At 42.2% G+C, this 19757-nt stretch overlaps 1 protein-coding gene across 3 annotated transcripts in view; it reads left to right on the top strand.

Moving 5' to 3' along the window:
• LOC137535640 (lysosomal acid lipase/cholesteryl ester hydrolase-like) overlaps positions 1-19757 on the top strand; it is a 25983-nt gene extending 6226 nt beyond the window's left edge. The window contains exons 1-8 of one of the 3 annotated variants that reach the window (XM_068257499.1): positions 1653-1706; positions 4583-4781; positions 5828-5937; positions 6494-6630; positions 8718-8864; positions 13614-13685; positions 18482-18550; positions 19518-19757. In XM_068257499.1, the coding sequence (XP_068113600.1) occupies positions 4702-4781; positions 5828-5937; positions 6494-6630; positions 8718-8864; positions 13614-13685; positions 18482-18550; positions 19518-19751 (849 nt within the window). In that variant the 5' untranslated portion in view covers positions 1653-1706; positions 4583-4701 and the 3' untranslated portion in view covers positions 19752-19757. Of the gene's footprint in view, positions 1-1652; positions 1707-4582; positions 4782-5827; positions 5938-6493; positions 6631-8717; positions 8865-13613; positions 13686-18481; positions 18551-19517 lie in introns of those variants that run through there. The other 2 variants (XM_068257500.1, XM_068257498.1) reach the window with 2 other exon arrangements.

Here is a 19757-nt window from a genome sequence, read left to right as displayed (position 1 = left end):
CCACTGTCGTGCTATAGCTTACCCTCCCCCCTAGATTGGCAACATTATTTGTCACCATCTCGAAGTAAACACAGGGGAGAGGAATTCCCTGTTCAAGACGCCCACCAGAGGTGTTCCTACAAGGTTTCCAGTGCTGCCATTGGGCAGCTCTCTTTTCCTGGCCACGCCCCCTGACGCTTCCCTCGCCTCCCTGCCCACTGTGAATGAGAAACAGTCTCTCATTCCAGTGTCCTGGTTTTTGAGACTACCTGATCCGCTCAACCCCCCCAGATCAGGTAGCCTACTTTTTTTATTTTATTTTATGAGCCCACCTCGGGCTCTCTTTAAAGTAATCACAGGTTATTAAAGTCTTTGTGTGTAAGAAAGATACTTGTGAGAACACCGAACAGTGAAAAAAATAGAAATCTGTCTGTACGGGTGCTGAATAAACATGATTATTCCCCTGAGCCGCTCAAAACTTAAAACTTGAAAATGTTAACCTTTTAAACCAAAATACAACTAGAAGATTAGGAATATAGATACAATTGTTTATCATATCAGTTTATTTTCATGTCAGACTTGCTTTAAAGAATATTTGTAACTTTCTCTGTACATCTCGTTAAAATTCTGCTAAAAGCCACGGAATCACCATTTCATCCACTTTATCCAGTCCTTCCCTATAAACACCTCAGTCACCTATTGAGAAAGACTCTCCCCGGAAATGCCACAGACTCTAAGGACCCTTATGAGCCTCCACTTCACCCAAGAGTCCTTGTTATGAACTCTTTTAAAGTCAGCCAGACCAATTATGAATTATTCATCTGAAGAAGAACAAAAATATATATATTTTTCATGTATAGTCTAGAAACAAAACCTCTTACAGCCATTTAAAGAGGAACCGTAACCAAGGATCAAACTTCATCCCAATCAGTAGCTGATACCAACTTTCCCATGAGAAATGTTGACCTTTTCTCTAATAGCATTAGGGGTGTCTGTATGGCTGATATTGTGATGAAACCCCTCCCACAGTGCGAGGCTTATTGTAGGTTAAACAATATGAACAAATTATTTGGTGAATATTAATCATTTCTTGATCTCTCATCTATTTTTTAACTTCTCAATTTGCAATGCATTGATTTAAAAAGAAACGCCGACCAAAAATGTAACTTTATCCCAATCAGTAGCTGATACCCCCTTTTACATGAGAAATCTATTCCTTTTCACAAACAGACCATCAGGGGGTGCTGTATGACTGATATTGTGGTAGTAGCAGTAGGGTATTGTACCGTGTTAGCCATCAGTAAAAGCAAGAAGTTTTAAATCAGGATGATACCATTTATTGGCTAACTACAAATGAATAAGAATAATCAAGCTTTCGGCCTTGCAGCCTTCGTCAGGTTTACATCCTGTTAGTTTATAAAAACTAACAGGATGTAAACCTGACGAAGGCTGCAAGGCCGAAAGCTTGTTTATTCTTATTCATTTGTAGTTAGCCAATAAATGGTATCATCCTGATTTAAAACTTCTTGATATTGTGGTGAAACCCCTCCCACAAGTAACCCCTCCCACAAGAAAAGTTCAAACTTTTGTCAGTTTCCTGTCTATGAACCTTGTTGCAATGTGGGAAATAACTGTTTACAGCTGTTTCCAACTGCCAAAAACCATGCAGCAGCTACATCACCTGCCAACAGTAAAACGTTCACTGGAGGTCCTCTTCAAGCTCTTCTGTAAAGCTGTGGTTTGACTATTTTTAATGCATAAAATAGTTAACAGGCATTTAGTACCAATGCACAAAGATGTTTTGCATTGCACATCTATACTTTTTGCACTAAATATATTTTAAATGCCTGGCTTCTGGATCCTGCGGCTCCATTTCCTGTATGGTTAGCAGTGCAATCTTATTTGGGAGACAGCTGTCCAAAACTTTTCCACCAATCCCATCATCCCCCTTTTTGCATATTTCCCCATGGGCAGCATGGTGGTGCAGGTGGGCAACATGTCATAGTGGATAGCACCCTCGCCTTGCAGTGCTGGGTCCCAGGTTCAGATCCCAGCCAGGGCACTATCTGCGTGGAGTTTGTATGTTTTCCCTGATCTGTCTGGGTTCCCTCTGCGCACTATGGTCTCCTCCCACATCCCAAAAACAGATTAGTTAATTGGGTTCCCCCAATATGGGCCCTAGACTACGATACATAAGCTACACGATACATACATAGACATATGACTATGGGAGGGATTAGATTGTGAGCCCCTCTGAGAAACAGTTAAGTGACAAGACAATATACTCTGTACAGTGCTGCTGAGGATGTCGGGCTATATAACCGATCGGTTTTGAGCTAGTCCATCTCTTCATGGGGTATTTCAGCAAAGATTTTATTCTTTATAAAGACCTTCCCTGAAAATGATTTATATAATGATTCTGGCCAGCTTCCCTGCATGCTGCAAACTTTTTTTTGGCATTTGGACAGAGCACCTGCCATTCACTAAGGGCTTTTGAAACTAAACAAGACCCTGAGAATCCCCCATGAGGAGATGGGCTAGTCCAAAACCTGTCGGGTCTGTCAGATTTCTACTACCTACTGTAAGTGACAGCAACATAGGAGAAAAGTAATTTATGGCTTATTTTACTCTGGAAGAAACATATTGTTTATTTGTATTCATTTACATGTATTTTACATTTTACGATTCTCCCGATAGTGGTCCTTTAAGGAGGGACCACACTTGGGTCTGTGGAAAATGGCTAATTTTTGTTTTATAATGTGTGTTTTCTGCACACATCAGCCGATAGTCAGCTGACAGCAGATGAATGTAGACAACAGGAATTACATGTGGTGTGCAAAAATAAAAAAATATTGTGTATGCAGCCAAAAAAAATTCCCGCCTGCAGGAACCACACTAATGTGAGCCAGCCCATTGCCTGATATGGGCTGTCACATCTGCAGTGTTTCTGTGTGTGGGGAAACTGCATATGATTGCCCCAAGTGTGATCCCTGCTTTAGGTTCCAGGTAAGGGAACTTGAATTGGGAATGACACTAGGGTATTGTTGCCATTGGATCTTCTAAGACTGTCTAAGACTTGACAAGCATAATTTTGGCTGAGCAGGCCGTTAAATACACAAAAAAATGCCTTTCCAGCCCTTAACTACATAATACAGAACATATTCATGCTATCCTTGTTTTCAAGTCCAAAACACTTAGGTCATGTACTAGTATCATGTACCTGTTCAAATGCTTTATGAGTTACACTCCTAATGAGAATGCCTATTGAGAACCACTTAGGTGTGAAGAGAACATGACCAACATGAACATAGCAAATGAGCCAACAATAAGGTGTTGCTGGCTTTGCCAGGACTACCTTTGCTGTGCATACATATCAGTCAAAGACAAGACCCAGAACGTTTATATCACGCTTTCTCACCTGGCAAACTCAAAGTGCCAGAGCTGCAGCCACTATGGCGCTCTACAGGCAGTAGCAGTCTTAACCAGTACACTATCCAGCCACTACATAAATAAGCTTGCCTTCAAAATATATGACCTCAAACAAGACACGCTATACACAACTTTACAACCCAAACCACACTGCAGTGTTAAAGTGAAGCCGAGGTGAAAATAAACTAATGAGATAAATTATTGTATCTATGCTCATACTACTAAAAATTACTTTTTTTTTAGATATCCCTTTGTTTTATTTTATGTTTAAACATTTACAAAGTAAATTAAATGTTTTATTGTCTCTGCTCAATGGCAGTCTATTAAGTGTCCCAGTGCTAAAATACATAAACTATTGACTTTTTTTTATCTATCCCTGCTCTCAGAAGTTGTTCTCTGCTAGGAAACGTTTTATGGCCCTAATTCCTTAATAGCCAGGGTATGTGTGTGTGTGTGTGTGTGTGTGTATATATATATATATATATATATATATATATATATATATATATTCCTTCAGATACAGTCTTTCCTCAATATATCAGAGCTCTGAACTTCACCACCTCGGAGGTGTGTACAATTAAAAACAGTCCACGCAATACATGACAGTCTGGCCCATATGCAATTCACTTTTTCTCCTGAGTTTTCTCCTAGGTCATATTTTCACAGTTTGTTAATAAAATTCCCTTTAAACAACCAGCAAGCAAGAAAATACTCAATATAATTTTGACAGCACTTTTTCGACTATGTTTTGGTACTTTTTCAATTGAAAAGTGTCAGTTTATTTTAATAAGAAGTTGAAAATGTATCTCCTAGGAGAAAAGTCAGAAGAAATAATTTCATATCGGCCCTGTAGCTTGTTGCTGCCTCTTTACTTAGAGGTGTACTCAATTTTGTTGCCAGCGTTTTAGACATTAATGGCTGTGTGTTGAGTTATTTTGATGGGAAATTTACACTATTATACAAGTTTTACACTGACTACTTTACATTGTATCAAAGTGTCACATCTTCAGTGTTATCCCATGAAAAGCAGGCGAACTCACTTGTGTGAGAAACTGTACAGTATATGGGCCTAAATGGAGCAAAGTTTGGTTTGGATTCATGCACCTGTTATGGGCCTACTTAGGGAAATGCATGATATTGCTAACTAATCCTTTTATTGGTTCCCATGTGTTAGGTTCCAGGCCTGTGGTGTTATTGCAACACGGACTGCTGGCAGATGCTAGTAACTGGGTCACTAACTTTGAGTATAATAGCCTGGGGTTTATTCTGGCTGATGCTGGCTATGATGTCTGGATGGGAAACAGTAGGGGGAACACATGGTCCCGGAAACACAAGATCTGGTCTCCTAAAGAAGTTAAATTCTGGAATTTTAGGTACGTCAAAAAATGCTGTGTTCTAACTGAAGGTCCACTTTTACTATCAATGCGAGAGGGAGAATATTGTTTTGCAAGGTATTCTTGCATGCGTTGTTTGTTACTATGTGATGTGATTAGGGCTGTGGAGTTGGGGAGTCCAGAGTCAAGAAGAAATGCATAGACTTCAACGCCTAATAAATTTAACATGAAATTAAAAGAAAAAAAATGATAAAATGTTCTATTGATCAGCTAGTAGTCATCACAAATAACTTATAAATATACAGTAACAGTAATAGAAGTGCTTAGTCAAAAAAACGTAATAAAAAAACAAGTTATTTGTGCTGCTGCAGTAAAGCAGTCACCATATTTTTGCATCTGATTGTGCCTGTATTATATCTGATGTGTACACAGGAAACGTCAGTTTAAGTAGCCATCCCCTACGCAGTGTAGCGGGATACAACTCACCTTCTCTGTATCTGGCCACACGCAGCAAGTCTTCATAGTGTCCTCCTAGGTGCGACGGCTCTATGGTAAGAGAGCCATCTGTCATCATGTGACAGACGGAGCTCTCACCATAGAGATGGGGCACCTAGGAGGACACAAAGAAGTTGGGTTGCATGTAGCTGGGTCCTGGGAAGTCCAGTTGTAATTGATGTGCATAGAGGGAGAGGCTATACACTATTTTGATGCGCTCTTAATTGGTGTGAGTGGATAGCCAACACCAAATAAATGAGAAAAAGGATCCTTTATTAATTACCATAAGGATTAGAATAGTAGAATAAAGCAGAATTCCTAGTAACTTTATCTTATTTCTGCCCCTCATGGTAATCCATGACTATTTTAAAAAAATCACATGTAATATTCCTTCCTCTGTTTTTCTTCGCCTTGATTATGGTTTTCAGCCCACACGTTAGTAGCATATTATTTTACGTATGGAGATATAATAGAGTTCATTTTCAGTGCTTTATGGAAGAGGTACGTCATTGTTTCATAAAAAGAAGATTCGGGCTTTGATGAACTAAATTGAGTTGTTTCAAGTAGAACCTTATCTTCTTTTCTTTCAGCTATGATGAGATGGCAAAGAAGGATCTTCCTGCTGTTATAGACTTTATTTTGAAGAAGACAGGACAACAACAGATATTTTACATCGGCCATTCCCAGGGAGCGACAATAGGTGAGTCCTATAACAATTTACTGGAGTCAAGGATTATTCTATATGTATAATTAACGTCAAAAGGTGGCCATACATTCTTCAATTTTATCTTTCAATTGCTTGCAGATTGAATTAATCTGCTGGGAATCGATTCCTCAAAATGATGTAAATTTTTGATCGATTTTGACTAAAAATCAGTCAAAAGTATTGATCGGACAGGATGGCAAATGTAAATCAATCGGAGGCAGGGCAGAAGCACTGGCAGATTGATGGCCTATAGCTTTGCACTGCATCCAACAGTGCTACTCTGCAGTTCGATCGACTTTTAATAGATTGCCTGCTGGAATCTATTGGAAATTGATGTGCAGTGTATGGAAGGAATCTATTCCTTCTGAATTGATTCTTTTCAGAAAGGAATCAACAATCTTGGAATATTGGGTGGAAATCTATACGTGTATGGCCAGCTTAAAGCTTTGTTCACGTAAACATTAAATACAGCATGTTTAAATAGTAATGTATCTCTTGGGCCTTCTTTCTTTTATTGATTGTTGGGTTTTTTTTGTCTTTACTTTCATAGCATTTATTGCATTCTCTACCATGCCCCAACTGGCTCAAAAAATCAAACTATTTCTTGCCCTTGGTCCAGTAGCTACTGTGCGGTATCCTATTGGCCCCATTGCAGCTTCCAAATATCTTCCAGACTGTCTTATTGAGGTATGAGAATCTTTATGGACCTGAATTCTTGCACAGCACACAATGAAAACACATATAGGTTCTAAGAAATTCACTGCTGTGGTTTCTGTGTTTGTTTAGGGAGATGGACGTCAATGCTTAGGAGAAGCATGCAATCAGTTTGATATGCTCAAACTGATGATCAACTTGTTAGATTTGTAGGCTCTGATTTCCTGGTCATGATCACGTGTTAAACCAGGAAGTCATCACAGGAAATCAGAACTTTAAAAATCTATCCACTGATCAAACTGATCACATGATTCTCCATGATCAGGAGAGCTCATGGAGAATCATGTGATCCATTTGATCAGTGGATAGATTTTTAAAGTTCTGATTTCCTGTGATGACTTCCTGGTTTAACACGTGATCATGACCAGGAAATCAGAGCCTTGCCATTGCCATTGCAGTTGTGAATAAGGGTTGTGAGCTGTGTGCCTAGGTTTTCTGATAATAAGTAAACACTGTGGCGTAACTATTTAGGTGCTCCCAGGAGTGTTCAGAAGTTAAAACTTCAGTTTTTTTTTTAGGATTACCATAAAACGTAATGAAGATTTTTTTCCCCCTTTAAAGTAAACCAGAGCTCAGTAAATTTAAAGAATCAATACTTACCTGGGGCTTCCTCTCACCCCATAAACACATGTAGGTCCCTCGCTGACTTCCCGTGGTCTGCCGCTCAGCCGTGATCAGCCCCGAGCATAAAACATATATTAATAACCTGGCTGCTTTGCTGCCTGAAAGAGTTAATTTTTAGGCATGAAAGTGACTGCTTCTGTCTTGCCAGAACCTTGTCAGGAATATAGTAAACATCACTGGACAGCCATAAAAGTTCCTGGCAGAATATAACTTCTGAGGGCAGGGAGAGATAAAATACATGAACTATTGACCATTTTCCTAACTCTGGGACACTTAAAGAATACCAGAGCCCAAGCCACAATATAAAAAAAGACATGGGGCTTGATTCATTAAGACAAATAGCATGTCTTATCAGAGTTAACACGCCTTATCAGAGTTAACACACCTTATCAGAGTAGCATTGCTGGCGCTACAAACTTATGCCTGCTAATTGGCAATGACTAGAGCTCCACTCGTCCTGCCCTGAGCCCCTGCGGGTCCAATCACTTTAAAGGACATTATCCCCGTACTTTGATTGGCCCAATAGGCTGCCTATCAAGTTTCCTGTCAAGTGACAGGCAGCCTATTGGGCCAATCAAAGTGTGGGGATAATGTCCTTTAAAGTGATTGGACCCTCAGGGGCTCAGGGCAGGACGAGTGGAGCTCTCGTCATTGCCAATTAGCAGGCATACGTTCGTAGCACTCGCTATGCTACTCTGATAAGGCGCAGTAACTCTGATAAGGCATGTTAACTCTGATAAGACATGCTATTTGTGTTAGTGAATCAAGCCCAAGGTATGCTGTCAGGAGGGTGTGAGCCCTCTCTTACCGCTAACTTGTTTGCAACATGTGTGCCTCCGTTCCCCTGTTCTAGACCCCGTTAGCGGCTCCTGACCCCAGTGTCCACTATGGAAATACTGCGCCGCGCATGCGCAGTACAGTATTTACTTCCTTCTCCCCCTGTGCCCGCAGCTACGTCATCACCATATGGGCGTGTCTAACAATGACGTAGCCGCGGGCACAGGGGAGGGGGGGGGGGGAAATACTGCACATGCACAGCGCAGTATTTCCATAGTGGACGCTGGGGTTGGGAGCCGCTAACGGGGTCTAGAACAGGGGAATGGAGGCACACAGGTTGCAAACAAAGGAGCGGTAAGACCGGGCTCACACCCTCCTGACAGCATACCATGTCTTTTTTTTTACATTGTGATTTGGGTTCTGGTATCCTTTAATAGGCTGCCACTGATCAGAGACAGTAAAATATTCAACCTACTTTGTAATTGTTTAAATATAAAAGAAAACCATTTGATACTTAAAAAGTCATTTTTAGGAGTAGGAGGATAAATATACGGTAATTGTTTATCTTATCAGTTTATTTTCATAAAACTGCCATGGCAGCTTTATATATTGGCTGAATTACTATTCTATAAATAATATTTCTTTCTTTGTAACTGCAGTCCATTTTTGGACGAAAACAATTTCTACCATCATCAAACATGATCAAATGGATGGCCAAAAGGTTTTGCAGCCTACCGGTGCTTGAGGAGCTGTGTGGGAATGTTTTCTTCCTATTGTGTGGCTTCAATAAATGGAATCTTAATATGGTAAGTGTTTTATATAATCTGGAACTGCTTGTATGGGGCAAAGATATTACAGAAATCAAATAGGTGGGCAGTAGTATGTGGGCATCACTGTGCTGTAGTGGATAGCACTCTCGCCTTGCAGCGCTAGGTCACTAGTTCAGATCACAGTTTGTATGTTCTCCCCATGTCTGCGTGGGTTTCCTCTGCGCACTTTAGTTTCCTTTCACATCCCAGAGTTACAGACTACCCAGCAAGCTCATGGTAAACCAGAACTCATTGGAGTGTGTAAGGAGCCACAATGGACCAAAAAGGCCCTTCCTCTCACACCCCAAAAACATACAGATAAGTTTACCCCTAAAATTGACCTTAGACCAGGCATGGGCAAACTTGGCCCTCCAGCTGTTGAGGAACTACAAGTCCCACCATGCATTGCAGTAGTCTGACAGCCACAGTCATGACTCATAAAGGCAAATGCATTGTGGGATTTGTAGATCCTTAAAGGGATACTGTAGGGGGGTCGGGGGAAAATGAGCTGAACTTACCCGGGGCTTCTAATGGTCCCCCGCAGACATCCTGTGTTGGCGCAGCCACTCCCCGATGCTCTGGCCCCGCCTCCGGTTAACTTCTGGAATTTCTGACTTTAAAGTCAGAAAACCACTGCGCCTGCATTGCCGTGTCCTCGCTCCCGCTGTCATCAAGAGCGCACAGCGCAGGCCCAGTATGGTCTGTGCTTGCGCAGTACGCTCCTAGTGACATCAGGGGAAGCGAGGACACGGCAGCGCAGGCGCAGTGGTTTTCTGACTTTAAAGTCAGAAATTCCAGAAGTGAACTGGAGGCGGGGCCGGAGCATCGGTGAGTGGCTGCGCCAACACAGGATGTCTGCGGGGGACCATTAGAAGCCCCGGGTAAGTTCAGCTCATTTTCCCCCGACCCCTACATTATCCCTTTAAGGCCCCGTTCACATTGCACGTGTTCCCGTCCGCATTTCGGGAACGCGTGCGGGAGGCCGACACGCACGATATCAGACAGTGCATAGACTACACTGTCTGATGTTCACACTGCATGCGTTCCGGACCTGTGCGGTCCGGGAACGCATGCTGCACGCGTTTCCTAACAAAACGCGCGGCTGTCCCATTCACCTTCAGTGAATGGGATCAGCCACGCAACGCACAGAGACGCACATGACGTGCGTTCCTGTGCGTTTTGTTCTGAACGGAACGCGCCTGCGTTCTGTGATGTGAACGGGGCCTAACAGCTGGAGGGCCAAGTTTGCCCATGCCCATGCCTGCCTTAGATTATGACACACACTACAGGATACATACATAGATATATGACTCTGGTAGGGATTGGACTGTAAGCCCCTCCGAGGGACAGTTAACTGACAAGACAATAAACCCTGTACATAATAATCAGTATAAACAGTCATAAACAGATCAGGAATGGGGTAGAGAAGGATGTTGCTGAAGTAAAAGTGGCCACCAAGCTGTCCGATAGCAATGAAAACAAACCAACAAACACGATTAGTGCGGAAAGCATAATCTTTTGTACTTAATATTGTTAACATTCTGACTTCTATATTTTCTGTCCTTCACATTTTTGCCATCATATTCAGGTTTTAATTAAAATGGTTTGTCTGGGCAGATTGGTACTGCAGATTGGCAATCATGCTTTTTCTCCCGATTTATCCTGGGAGATAATTTTCATGCTCTCTTTAAAAAATATTTTAAGCTTTTTACAATTGAAAAAGTACCCAAAACTGGCAAAAAAGTTCTTTCAAAATCATTTTGAGTATATTCTTGCTTGCTGGTAGAAGGACATTTTATGACGAAGTGTGAAAATATCATCTAGGACAAAACTTAGGAGAAAAAGTGAGTACCTTCTAAACCCCCCGTAAGTGAGAAAACACTCCAAACAATTTTGGTAGTACTTTTTCACCTACTTTTTGCAACTTTTTAGATTCCAAAATGCTTAAAAGTTATTTTTTTAGGTTGCTTCCATTCTGGTCAAAAATGTGTAAAATTGCAGATGAATGTTTAGGCATCTCCGTTCCTGACAACCCTGAGTCTTTACTTTTACTAGTATTCCCTATGCCTATCAAAAAAAATTAGAAGTCACTTTTAAGACAATTTTTGGCCGTGGTCAAGTTTTGGAAATGTGACCAGGCTTGCTCCATCAAGAACTGGTTAAAAGAAATGGATTATATTGAATGTGCCAGAAATGGCTCCTGATTTGCAGATGCTGGTGTTACTGCCCAGTAGTGATACCTGCAACCTGACGAAGGAACTGGGGGCTCCTGAAAACGAATCCTGTAACTTTTTGGTGTTACAAATGAAAACATCATCACATACAGACAGTATACATATTTTATTGTTAGGATGGCTATAATTATCTTACTTATGATCTGCACATACACATGTACACACACAAAATTCTAATTACTTACATGTTAGAAATCTGAATAGCAGATAGAATGTAATATATATACTGTATACAGTATATTTGCATTTAAACAATCTGACCGGAGTCGGACCTTGCATCCTTGTCTACTTGCCAGTACATTCTTTCTGCTCTACTGCTCTTTGGAAACCTGCAGTATAGTGTGAACATGATGAGTAAAATGGACCTAAAGCTGACAACATTTCTAAATATCACTTTCACTTGGTATAAAAGGACCCATAATGCATTATTTTACAACAGCCATGAAAATCAGTTTGTTTTCGGTTTGTAAGACAAATGTAAAAATCTCCCCATGTAACCATTTAACCATTTTGATTTCTGCATGGGTATGTGGGGGTTCTAGATTCTAAAATTAGCAGCACATCCAAAGGAAGGAAAGTATGTATAGTGGATTCAAAATATAAGGACAAAAAGAAAAAGATTTTGATCTTTAATTACACCAGATTATTCTTTAAAGTTTATCTGAGACGATATGTGATATGATGATATAAACATGTATATGTACAGTACAAAGCATATTAGTAACCAGGCTGTTTTACTTCTTTTATTTTGCAGCCTGAAAGAGTTAATTTCTAGGCATGAAAGTGGCAGCCTCTGTCTTGTCGGGGAATACAGTAAACATCACTGATAAGCAAATTACAACCATAAAAGTTTTCCAGGCAGAATACAACTTCTGAGGGCAGGGAGTTATAAAGTACATGAAGTGTGCCTCTGTCAGCTATGTATGCTGTTGGGGCTTGTTCACACTATGAGCGTTTGCAGATTTTTTTAAAGCGGAACTGAAGTAAGAGGTATACGGAGGCTGCCATATTTATTTCCTTTTAATCAATACCAGTTGCCTGGCAGCCCTGCTGGTCTATTTCTCTGCAGTAGTATCAGAATAACACCAGAAACAAGCATGCAGCTAGTCTTGTCAGGTCTAACTTTAAAGTCTGAAACACCTGATCTGCTGCATTCTTGTTCAGGGGCTGTGGCCAATAGTATTAGAGGCAGAGGATCAGCAGGGCTGCCAGGCAACTGGTATTGCTTAAAAGGAAATAAACATGGCAGCCTCCATATACCTCTCTCTTCAGTTCCCCTTTAAGCACTGGAGATTTTGGAAATCGCTCTAAAAGTGCTTGTGTAATGATTTCCTATGGGAGTGTTCATATATAAGCGCTCCGCTTTCTATTGAATTGCAAACGCGCTGCATGTACCATTTTCTGAGCGTTTGCTTTTCAATAGAAAGTATAGAGAAATCGCAAAGCGCATGAAAAGCAACTTGATTGGCGATTTCCCAAGCGCTTTTATGAATAAATACATTGTATTTATTCATTTCCGGGTACAAGAGTTCACTTCCTGACTAATGTCAGGAAGTGAAAAAATACCATCGCTTCACAAAAGCGCTTAGAAAAACGCTTTTCTAAGTGCAAATCGCAGGGAGAAGCTCTTCGAAAAATCACAGTATAAATCGCTCAGCGCTTGCGATAGCTCTGCCGAATGTAAACAAGGCCTCAATACAGACATTGAAGAAGCTATCTATATGCGGTCTCCTTATTTGTACTAAACTACATGAACTACTGACCTTTTTCTAAATCTGGGACACATAATAGGCTGCCACTGATTAGAGACAGTAAAACATTCAACCTACTTTGTAAATATTTAAATGTTTAAAGGGAAGGTTCAGGGAGGGTGGGTAAAAAATAAAAATCAATTTCCACTTACCTGGGGCTTCCTCCAGCCCGTGGCAGGCAGGAGGTGCCCTCGCCGCCGCTCCACAGGCTCCCGGTGGTCTCCGGTGGCCGACCCGACCAGGCCAGGCCGGCTGCCAGGTCGGGCTCTTCTGCGCTCCAAGGCCCGGAACTTCTGCGTCCCACGCCGGCGCGCTGACGTCATCGGACGTAGAGCCCGGAGGACGTCCGATGACGTCAGCGCGCCGGCGTGGGACGCAGAAGTTCCAGGCCTTGGAGCGCAGAAGAGCCCGACCTGGCAGCCGGCCTGGCCAGGTCGGGTCGGCCACCGGAGACCACCGGGAGCCTGTGGAGCGGCGGCGAGGGCACCTCCTGCCTGCCACGGGCTGGAGGAAGCCCCAGGTAAGTGGAAATTGATTTTTATTTTTTACCCACCCTCCCTGAACCTTCCCTTTAAGAAAATCCCGGGATACTTAAAAAGGTCATTTTTAGGAGTAGGAGGATAAATATAATTGTTGATCTCATCAGTTTATTTTCACCTCTGGTTCATTTTAAAATGACATTATTTCTATATTGCGACAGACAAATGAGATTTACTTTTTATCTTAACATGTTTATGCGTTTCCTCCATTGCAATCTGCAGACTCGGGTGCCTGTGTACGTTTCTCACTGTCCTGCTGGGACATCTGTGCGGAATATGCGCCATTGGTCACAGGTATGTTGGGAAATATTTTGCATATTTATATTATAAACAGGGTTAACATATAACTGCCAAAGCAGAAACTATGATAACAAACAATAAACACTCCACACAGTTCCACACATGTAAAATGCTGAATTATTATGCAGTGAAATACAGATACAGCAGCGCACATGTCGAAAAGAGGCTCTAATGTAAGCAGAATTAAAATCTTGATCAAGAAAACTTCACACTACTTACTAGTAATTACTGCACTACTGGGACATGGACGACTGGCAGTTGGTCAACAGTTTCTTTTTGCCTGCAATGTCCTTGTAGGTGGCTGCAAGCATCCAGCGCAGGTGGTGGGCAGCAAGGCTGGAGTTATACTTTTTGTGCCGATTATGTAGTGGCTCCCCTTTCATGAGCAGCCCCCTCTCCCATGTGTATCATCCATTTACTGCAGCCCTTTCCTTCATGAACAGCTGCCTTGGGCATCATTTTTCCTTTTTTCCATGCAATGCTCCCATTTTTAGCCTTCTCTTTCCTATGTAGCAACTTCTCTTTTATGTTCAGGTGCCCCCCTTGGGCTGCTGACGGCCAAGGCGTGGGCCTTTGTGGCCTCTCCAGAAGTGCCAGTCTCATGAACATGTATAAGAGAGGGCAGCATTCAGGCATCCATATAAAGGGGTCCTTAGTGGCAAATAGGAGTACAATTTAACAAATCAATTCTTTGCTTTCAGAAAATACCCTCAGACCCTCTAACTGTATATGAATTCTACAAAATATATATTATTTACCAACATCTGCAATTTATAAATAATAATGCAGTTTTTTAGCTATATGTTATTAGTGATTAATATGATGTCATCATCTTCTTTGGTGATTGACTGAAACAAACCATGTTTAACCACTTAATGACAAGCTGACTTATACAAACGTCCTGCTAGAGCCTCTTAATGGCTCCAGGACATTTTTATAAGTCAGGCAGTGCTGTTGCCGCTGTGTGCATGCGTGCTCCCGCGCATACACGTGCATTCCCGTGCTTGTGAAAATAGTGGGGAAAAAAACCACCAAAGAAAAAATACACCTTTATTTCCAAATACTATATTGTCACCATACTTTGTACTAGGGGCATAATTCAAATCTTGTGATAACCAGAACAAATACGCAGATAAAATGTGTGGTTTTTATGTATAGTAGCAGTGTTTATATTAAAACTATAGGGGATGAAATTGGACAAATAGTATATTTCATTTTTTCCTTGCTTTTCCCTTTAAAATGCATAGAAAATAAAGTTATTACTGAAAACTAATATCAACCCCAAAAAGCCCAATTGGTGGTGAAAAAAACAAGATATAGATCATTTCATTGTGATTAGTAATGATTAAGCTATTGGCACATGAAAGGGATGAGCACTAAAAGGTGAAAATCGCTCTTGTCCATAAGGGTAAAAACGCCTTTGGGGTGAAGTGGTTAAAACATACAACAGCTACAAGAAACAATAGGAAGAGAGCCCTAGCTTTGTGAGCTTACTATCTACAAGACTTGGGAGGAAATAAAAAGGTACAGCAATACGTTAGTAAGCTGCATATCTGAGGCAGCCACTGAGTACCAGATAGATTAACGGATACCAGAGCCAAGAAATTGAAGCTGTAGTGGGTGCGGACAATAATCAAATACTCACCGCACCTCCCGTTCCCCTCCGTCCCCCGCCGCACTTCTCCAGCCAGTCCCGTTCTTTTAGGCGACTTCGGCGACTCCAAACATGGACATACTGTGCCACGCATGCGCAGTATGTCTATTCTGATCCCTTGTGGCTCACTCTCCACACATTGCAAATCAGTGCTCACGCCAGGATGCAGGACCGAGCGCGCTCCTGTCCTGTGACATCACTACATGGCCACAGGGGAGCAGAACGGACATACTGCACATGCGCGGCACAGTGTGTTCGAGTTTGGAGTCGCCAATGTCGCCCGGGAGAACGGGACTGACTGGAGAAGAGCAGTGAGGGATGGAGAGGAACAGGAGGTGTGTGAATATTTGATTATTGCCCCCTACCCAGTACAGCTTCAGTTTTTACCAGAGCCTTTCGGGTCTGGTATCCTTTAGGTTAAGGTTTGGAGAGTGATGAATGTGTTTTGGGAGGAAACAGGGCCGGGCCGAGACTGGAGAGGCTCCAGCCTCAGGGCGCAGTGTAGGAGGGGGCGCACAACTCATTCAGCTGTCATTCCCAATTGTGTTTGAAGCAGAAAGAAATAAGAAAAGGGTATACATGACAGTGACTGCAAGCCAGATAACTAGAGATTAAGGTGTTGGGGAGGTTGGGGGCTCTGGGGCACCTCTTAGTCTAATAGCAATCAGTGTGTGACGGCTGAAGTGGGAGGGATGGAGGGGCGCAGTTTGCTGTCTCAGCCTTGGGTGCTCAAGGACCTTGTCCCAGCTCTGGGCAGAAATATCAGAGGACTGGAGAAAAAGCTGGCAGTCAACTGGATGTGGAAGGAGAAATTTAGGAGTGTAAATTTAGAGAGTATAGGTGTGAATGGCTTAAAGGGTAAGCTTTCAGGGAGGAGAATACTTACAACACCCCACACAACTTAATTTTTGATAAACAGGCTACAGGAATACTGCGGCATTGATGGCATAGTTCTTCAGTGGTTCCAATCCTTCTTGAGTGGCAGAACCCACAAAGTGTCTATGGGGCCCTTCCTGTCCACCCCTGTATCACTTAAGTATGGGGTGCCCCAGGGCTCAATCCTCTCTCCCCTGCTTTTCACTATTTACATGTTACCGCTGGGAAAACTAATCCAAAAACATGGCCTGACATACCACTGCTATGCAGACGACACTCAACTATATCTTTTCTTCAAGCCTGGTGTGACAGACCCAACTCTAACTATAAACGCCTGCTTATGTGAACTACAGAAATGGATGAATGACAACTGGCTGAAACTAAATGCAGACAAAACTGAAGTCCTTCTGATTGGAGGGCAGAGCATGATAACAAAACAACTTAACTTGCAGTCTTCACCACTGGGAATAGGAGGCACGGATCTACGCAGCTCTGATCATGTGCGTAGCCTGGGAGTTCTAATTGATTGGGATTTAAACTTCAGAACTCAAATCTCTGCTGTGGTGAAATCATCCTATTTTCACCTGAAGAACATTGCAAAAATCAAGCACCTCATCGCCCCCAGAAGATCTGCCAACCTTAGTCCACGCCTTCATCACATCCCGACTGGACTACTGCAATGCTCTCTACACTGGTCTTCCAAAAAAGGCCTTGTACCATCTACAGCTGATACAGAATACTGCTGCCAGACTGCTAACCAACCAACCCCGTCACTGCCACATAACGCCAGTCCTGCACTCCCTTCACTGGCTACCTATAGAATGGAGGGTCCTATTCAAGATCGGCCTACTGACATTTAAATCCCTGAATAATCTAGGCCCTGGATACATGAAAGATATGTTGCAGCTGCGTAGCAATCCCCGCATTCTCAGATCAACAGGTTCTAATAATCTAGTCATACCCAGAGTCCACTTGGAAACGTTTGGTCCCAGAGCCTTCTGTCATGCTGCCCCTACGTTTTGGAACTCTTTACCTCAACAGATCAGGACAGCCCCATCCCTGGACGTGTTTAAATCCAGACTGAAAACCCACCTGTTCAGTTTGGCATTTGCAGAAATATAACATTTGTTGTGTGAATACTTCATCCTACTAATTACTGAATCTGAGAGAGCCTAAGCGCTTTGAGTCCTATGGGAGAAAAGCGCTATAGAAATGTTATTGTATTATTAATATTATTGTATTATTATAATTTTTTCAAGTTGCTGCTGCCTAGTCATTTAAACATCCCATTTTAGCGCTTGTTCTTGGCCATCAGATTCTTAGGTTTGCCGTTTATTCCTGTTTCTAACACATCACCCATTAGAGCTAACTTTTCCCTTGCAAACCAATATATCCATCAAAATGAACTTCCGCACTTCATGCAGCAATCAATGCTGTCCCTACAGCTAAGTTAAAAGCTGGGATCTTCGTTACAAGAATAAAGTCTCTTGCATAGTCACATACACAGCGTAGGTAGCCCAGTGTCTACACGGTGCATGAGGATTTGCACGAGTGTGCGGAAGTTCATTTTTAGTTTTGCTTGCCATACCCCTCCCCATTAATCCCCACTATCTAAGTGTTTAAAAGTCCTAGTTCAAGGTGAGGAGCCTGCATTTTGTGTTTTTTAAACCAATATATCCCACCCTTGGTTATACAAAATTTATATTTCTAGTTATGAAGCATTTGATATCATAATATTTCCTAACACAATACAGTGCTATGGGCTTGATTCATCAATGTGCTGTAGTGCGCGCTATGCAGGCCTTACATAGCAGCGCTGGCTGCCATGTAAGGAGCGTGCCTTCCTTAGTTACGTGCATTGCTTTCTTAGCAATACGCGTAACATTAGCTGCGGGTGGTCCTGTTCCTGTGAAGTATCGCTACCGTGATACTTCACTCTTCACTCGCGGCCGCTACTGTGTTAATTTACATAACAATGTAAGTGAACACAGTAGCGGCCGCGAGTGAAGTATCGCAGTAGCGATACTTCACAGGAACAGGAACACCCGCAGCTAATGTTACGCGTATTGCTAAGGAAGCAATGCACGTAACTAAGGAAGGCACGCTCCTTACATGGCAACCAGCGCCGCTATGTAAGGCATGCATAGCGCGCACTACAGCACATTGAGCTGTGCTGCTTTAGTAGCGCAGCTTGATGATTCAAGCCCCTTGTTTCTAACCATGTCACTGCTGTAACTCTATTTCTTCACTCACTACGTAGGCTGTACACTCCGGCCGTCTGCAAGCTTATGACTGGGGCTCTAAGCTAAACAGAAAGTATTACAATCAGGTAAGAACTTGGAGACAAAGATGAAGGTTTTGCTTTTATTGCCACTCAGTTTCATGTAGCCATTTTCTTGTATAGGTTACACATTTCATGCATTTGTGAATGGTTATGCTACCAACAAAATCCTGGACATTTTTTTTTATATGCATTAAACCATTCACATCCACCTTTGCTCCTGAGGCAGCTGTCAAACTTCATAAAAACTGAGGACCATTGTTAACCAATGGGCCGCTAATTCATCCTTGAATGTGTTTTTCACATGTAGAAAAACAATTGACAGCAATGCAGCAGTGTCAAAAAACTCACGCTGATAACTGGAAGACAAGTGTGACCCCTACCTAAATGTTCGAGCTTGCAATGGTCTTGTCAAACTCTTGGAAATTAGTTTGAAGCCAATTTTTATGTAGAAAGCTAGCTGCCGGGAGCGCATGCGTGCAGCGGACTGACATGGCTGCTTAATCTCAGCGCTGCGTGACCCCGGAAGGAAAATAGCCGGCACCGCCGCTGACACCGAGCTTAATTTAGGCCAACTGCATCTTCCCAACTAGAAAATTAAAAATCACCAAAACACTGGTGCACATGAGAGGCAGAGGCCCCATGCTCTGCCACCATCTGGGACCCCCATTCCCCATGCATACTGGAATTTCACTGTAAGCATGGCTTAAGTGTCTGCTATGATATTATATTGGTCTGCTTTGTCTTGAGCAAGGTCTCATCGGTCTTTATGATAGTACTCTAAGGAGAAAAATATCATAAAGTGACTACACTGCTAATGCATGCAATATTAGGTCAGAAATGAGACCTTAAGAGGTAAAACTATCCTCAGAATACTTAAATATTTTATGAAGTTGATTTTTATAGACTTACAGCATCATAGATGCAGTTATGTAACCATGAAACCTTTATAATTGCTAGTTTATTTTAATTGGCAAAAGCAATTGTACCATTTCGCTCTTTTTTTCCCCTCTAGAGTACTCCTCCTTTGTACAAAGTAAAAGACATGAAGGTTCCAACAGCTGTGTGGAGTGGGGGGAGGGACAGGCTGGCTGACCGTACCGATATGGCCCTATTACTAAAGGAACTGGATAACCTGGTCTATCACAAAGAGATTCTGCAGTGGCAACATTTAGACTTCATCTGGGGTCTGGACGCTCCATATCGAATGTACAACGAGATTGTCCATTTTCTGAAGAAATTCTCATAACTCGTA

This window comes from Hyperolius riggenbachi, chromosome 10, assembly GCF_040937935.1.
Source record: "Hyperolius riggenbachi isolate aHypRig1 chromosome 10, aHypRig1.pri, whole genome shotgun sequence".
NCBI lineage: Eukaryota > Metazoa > Chordata > Amphibia > Anura > Hyperoliidae > Hyperolius > Hyperolius riggenbachi.
Note: the sequence above shows the minus strand (reverse complement) of the source record. Positions and strands in the feature narration are given on the sequence as shown.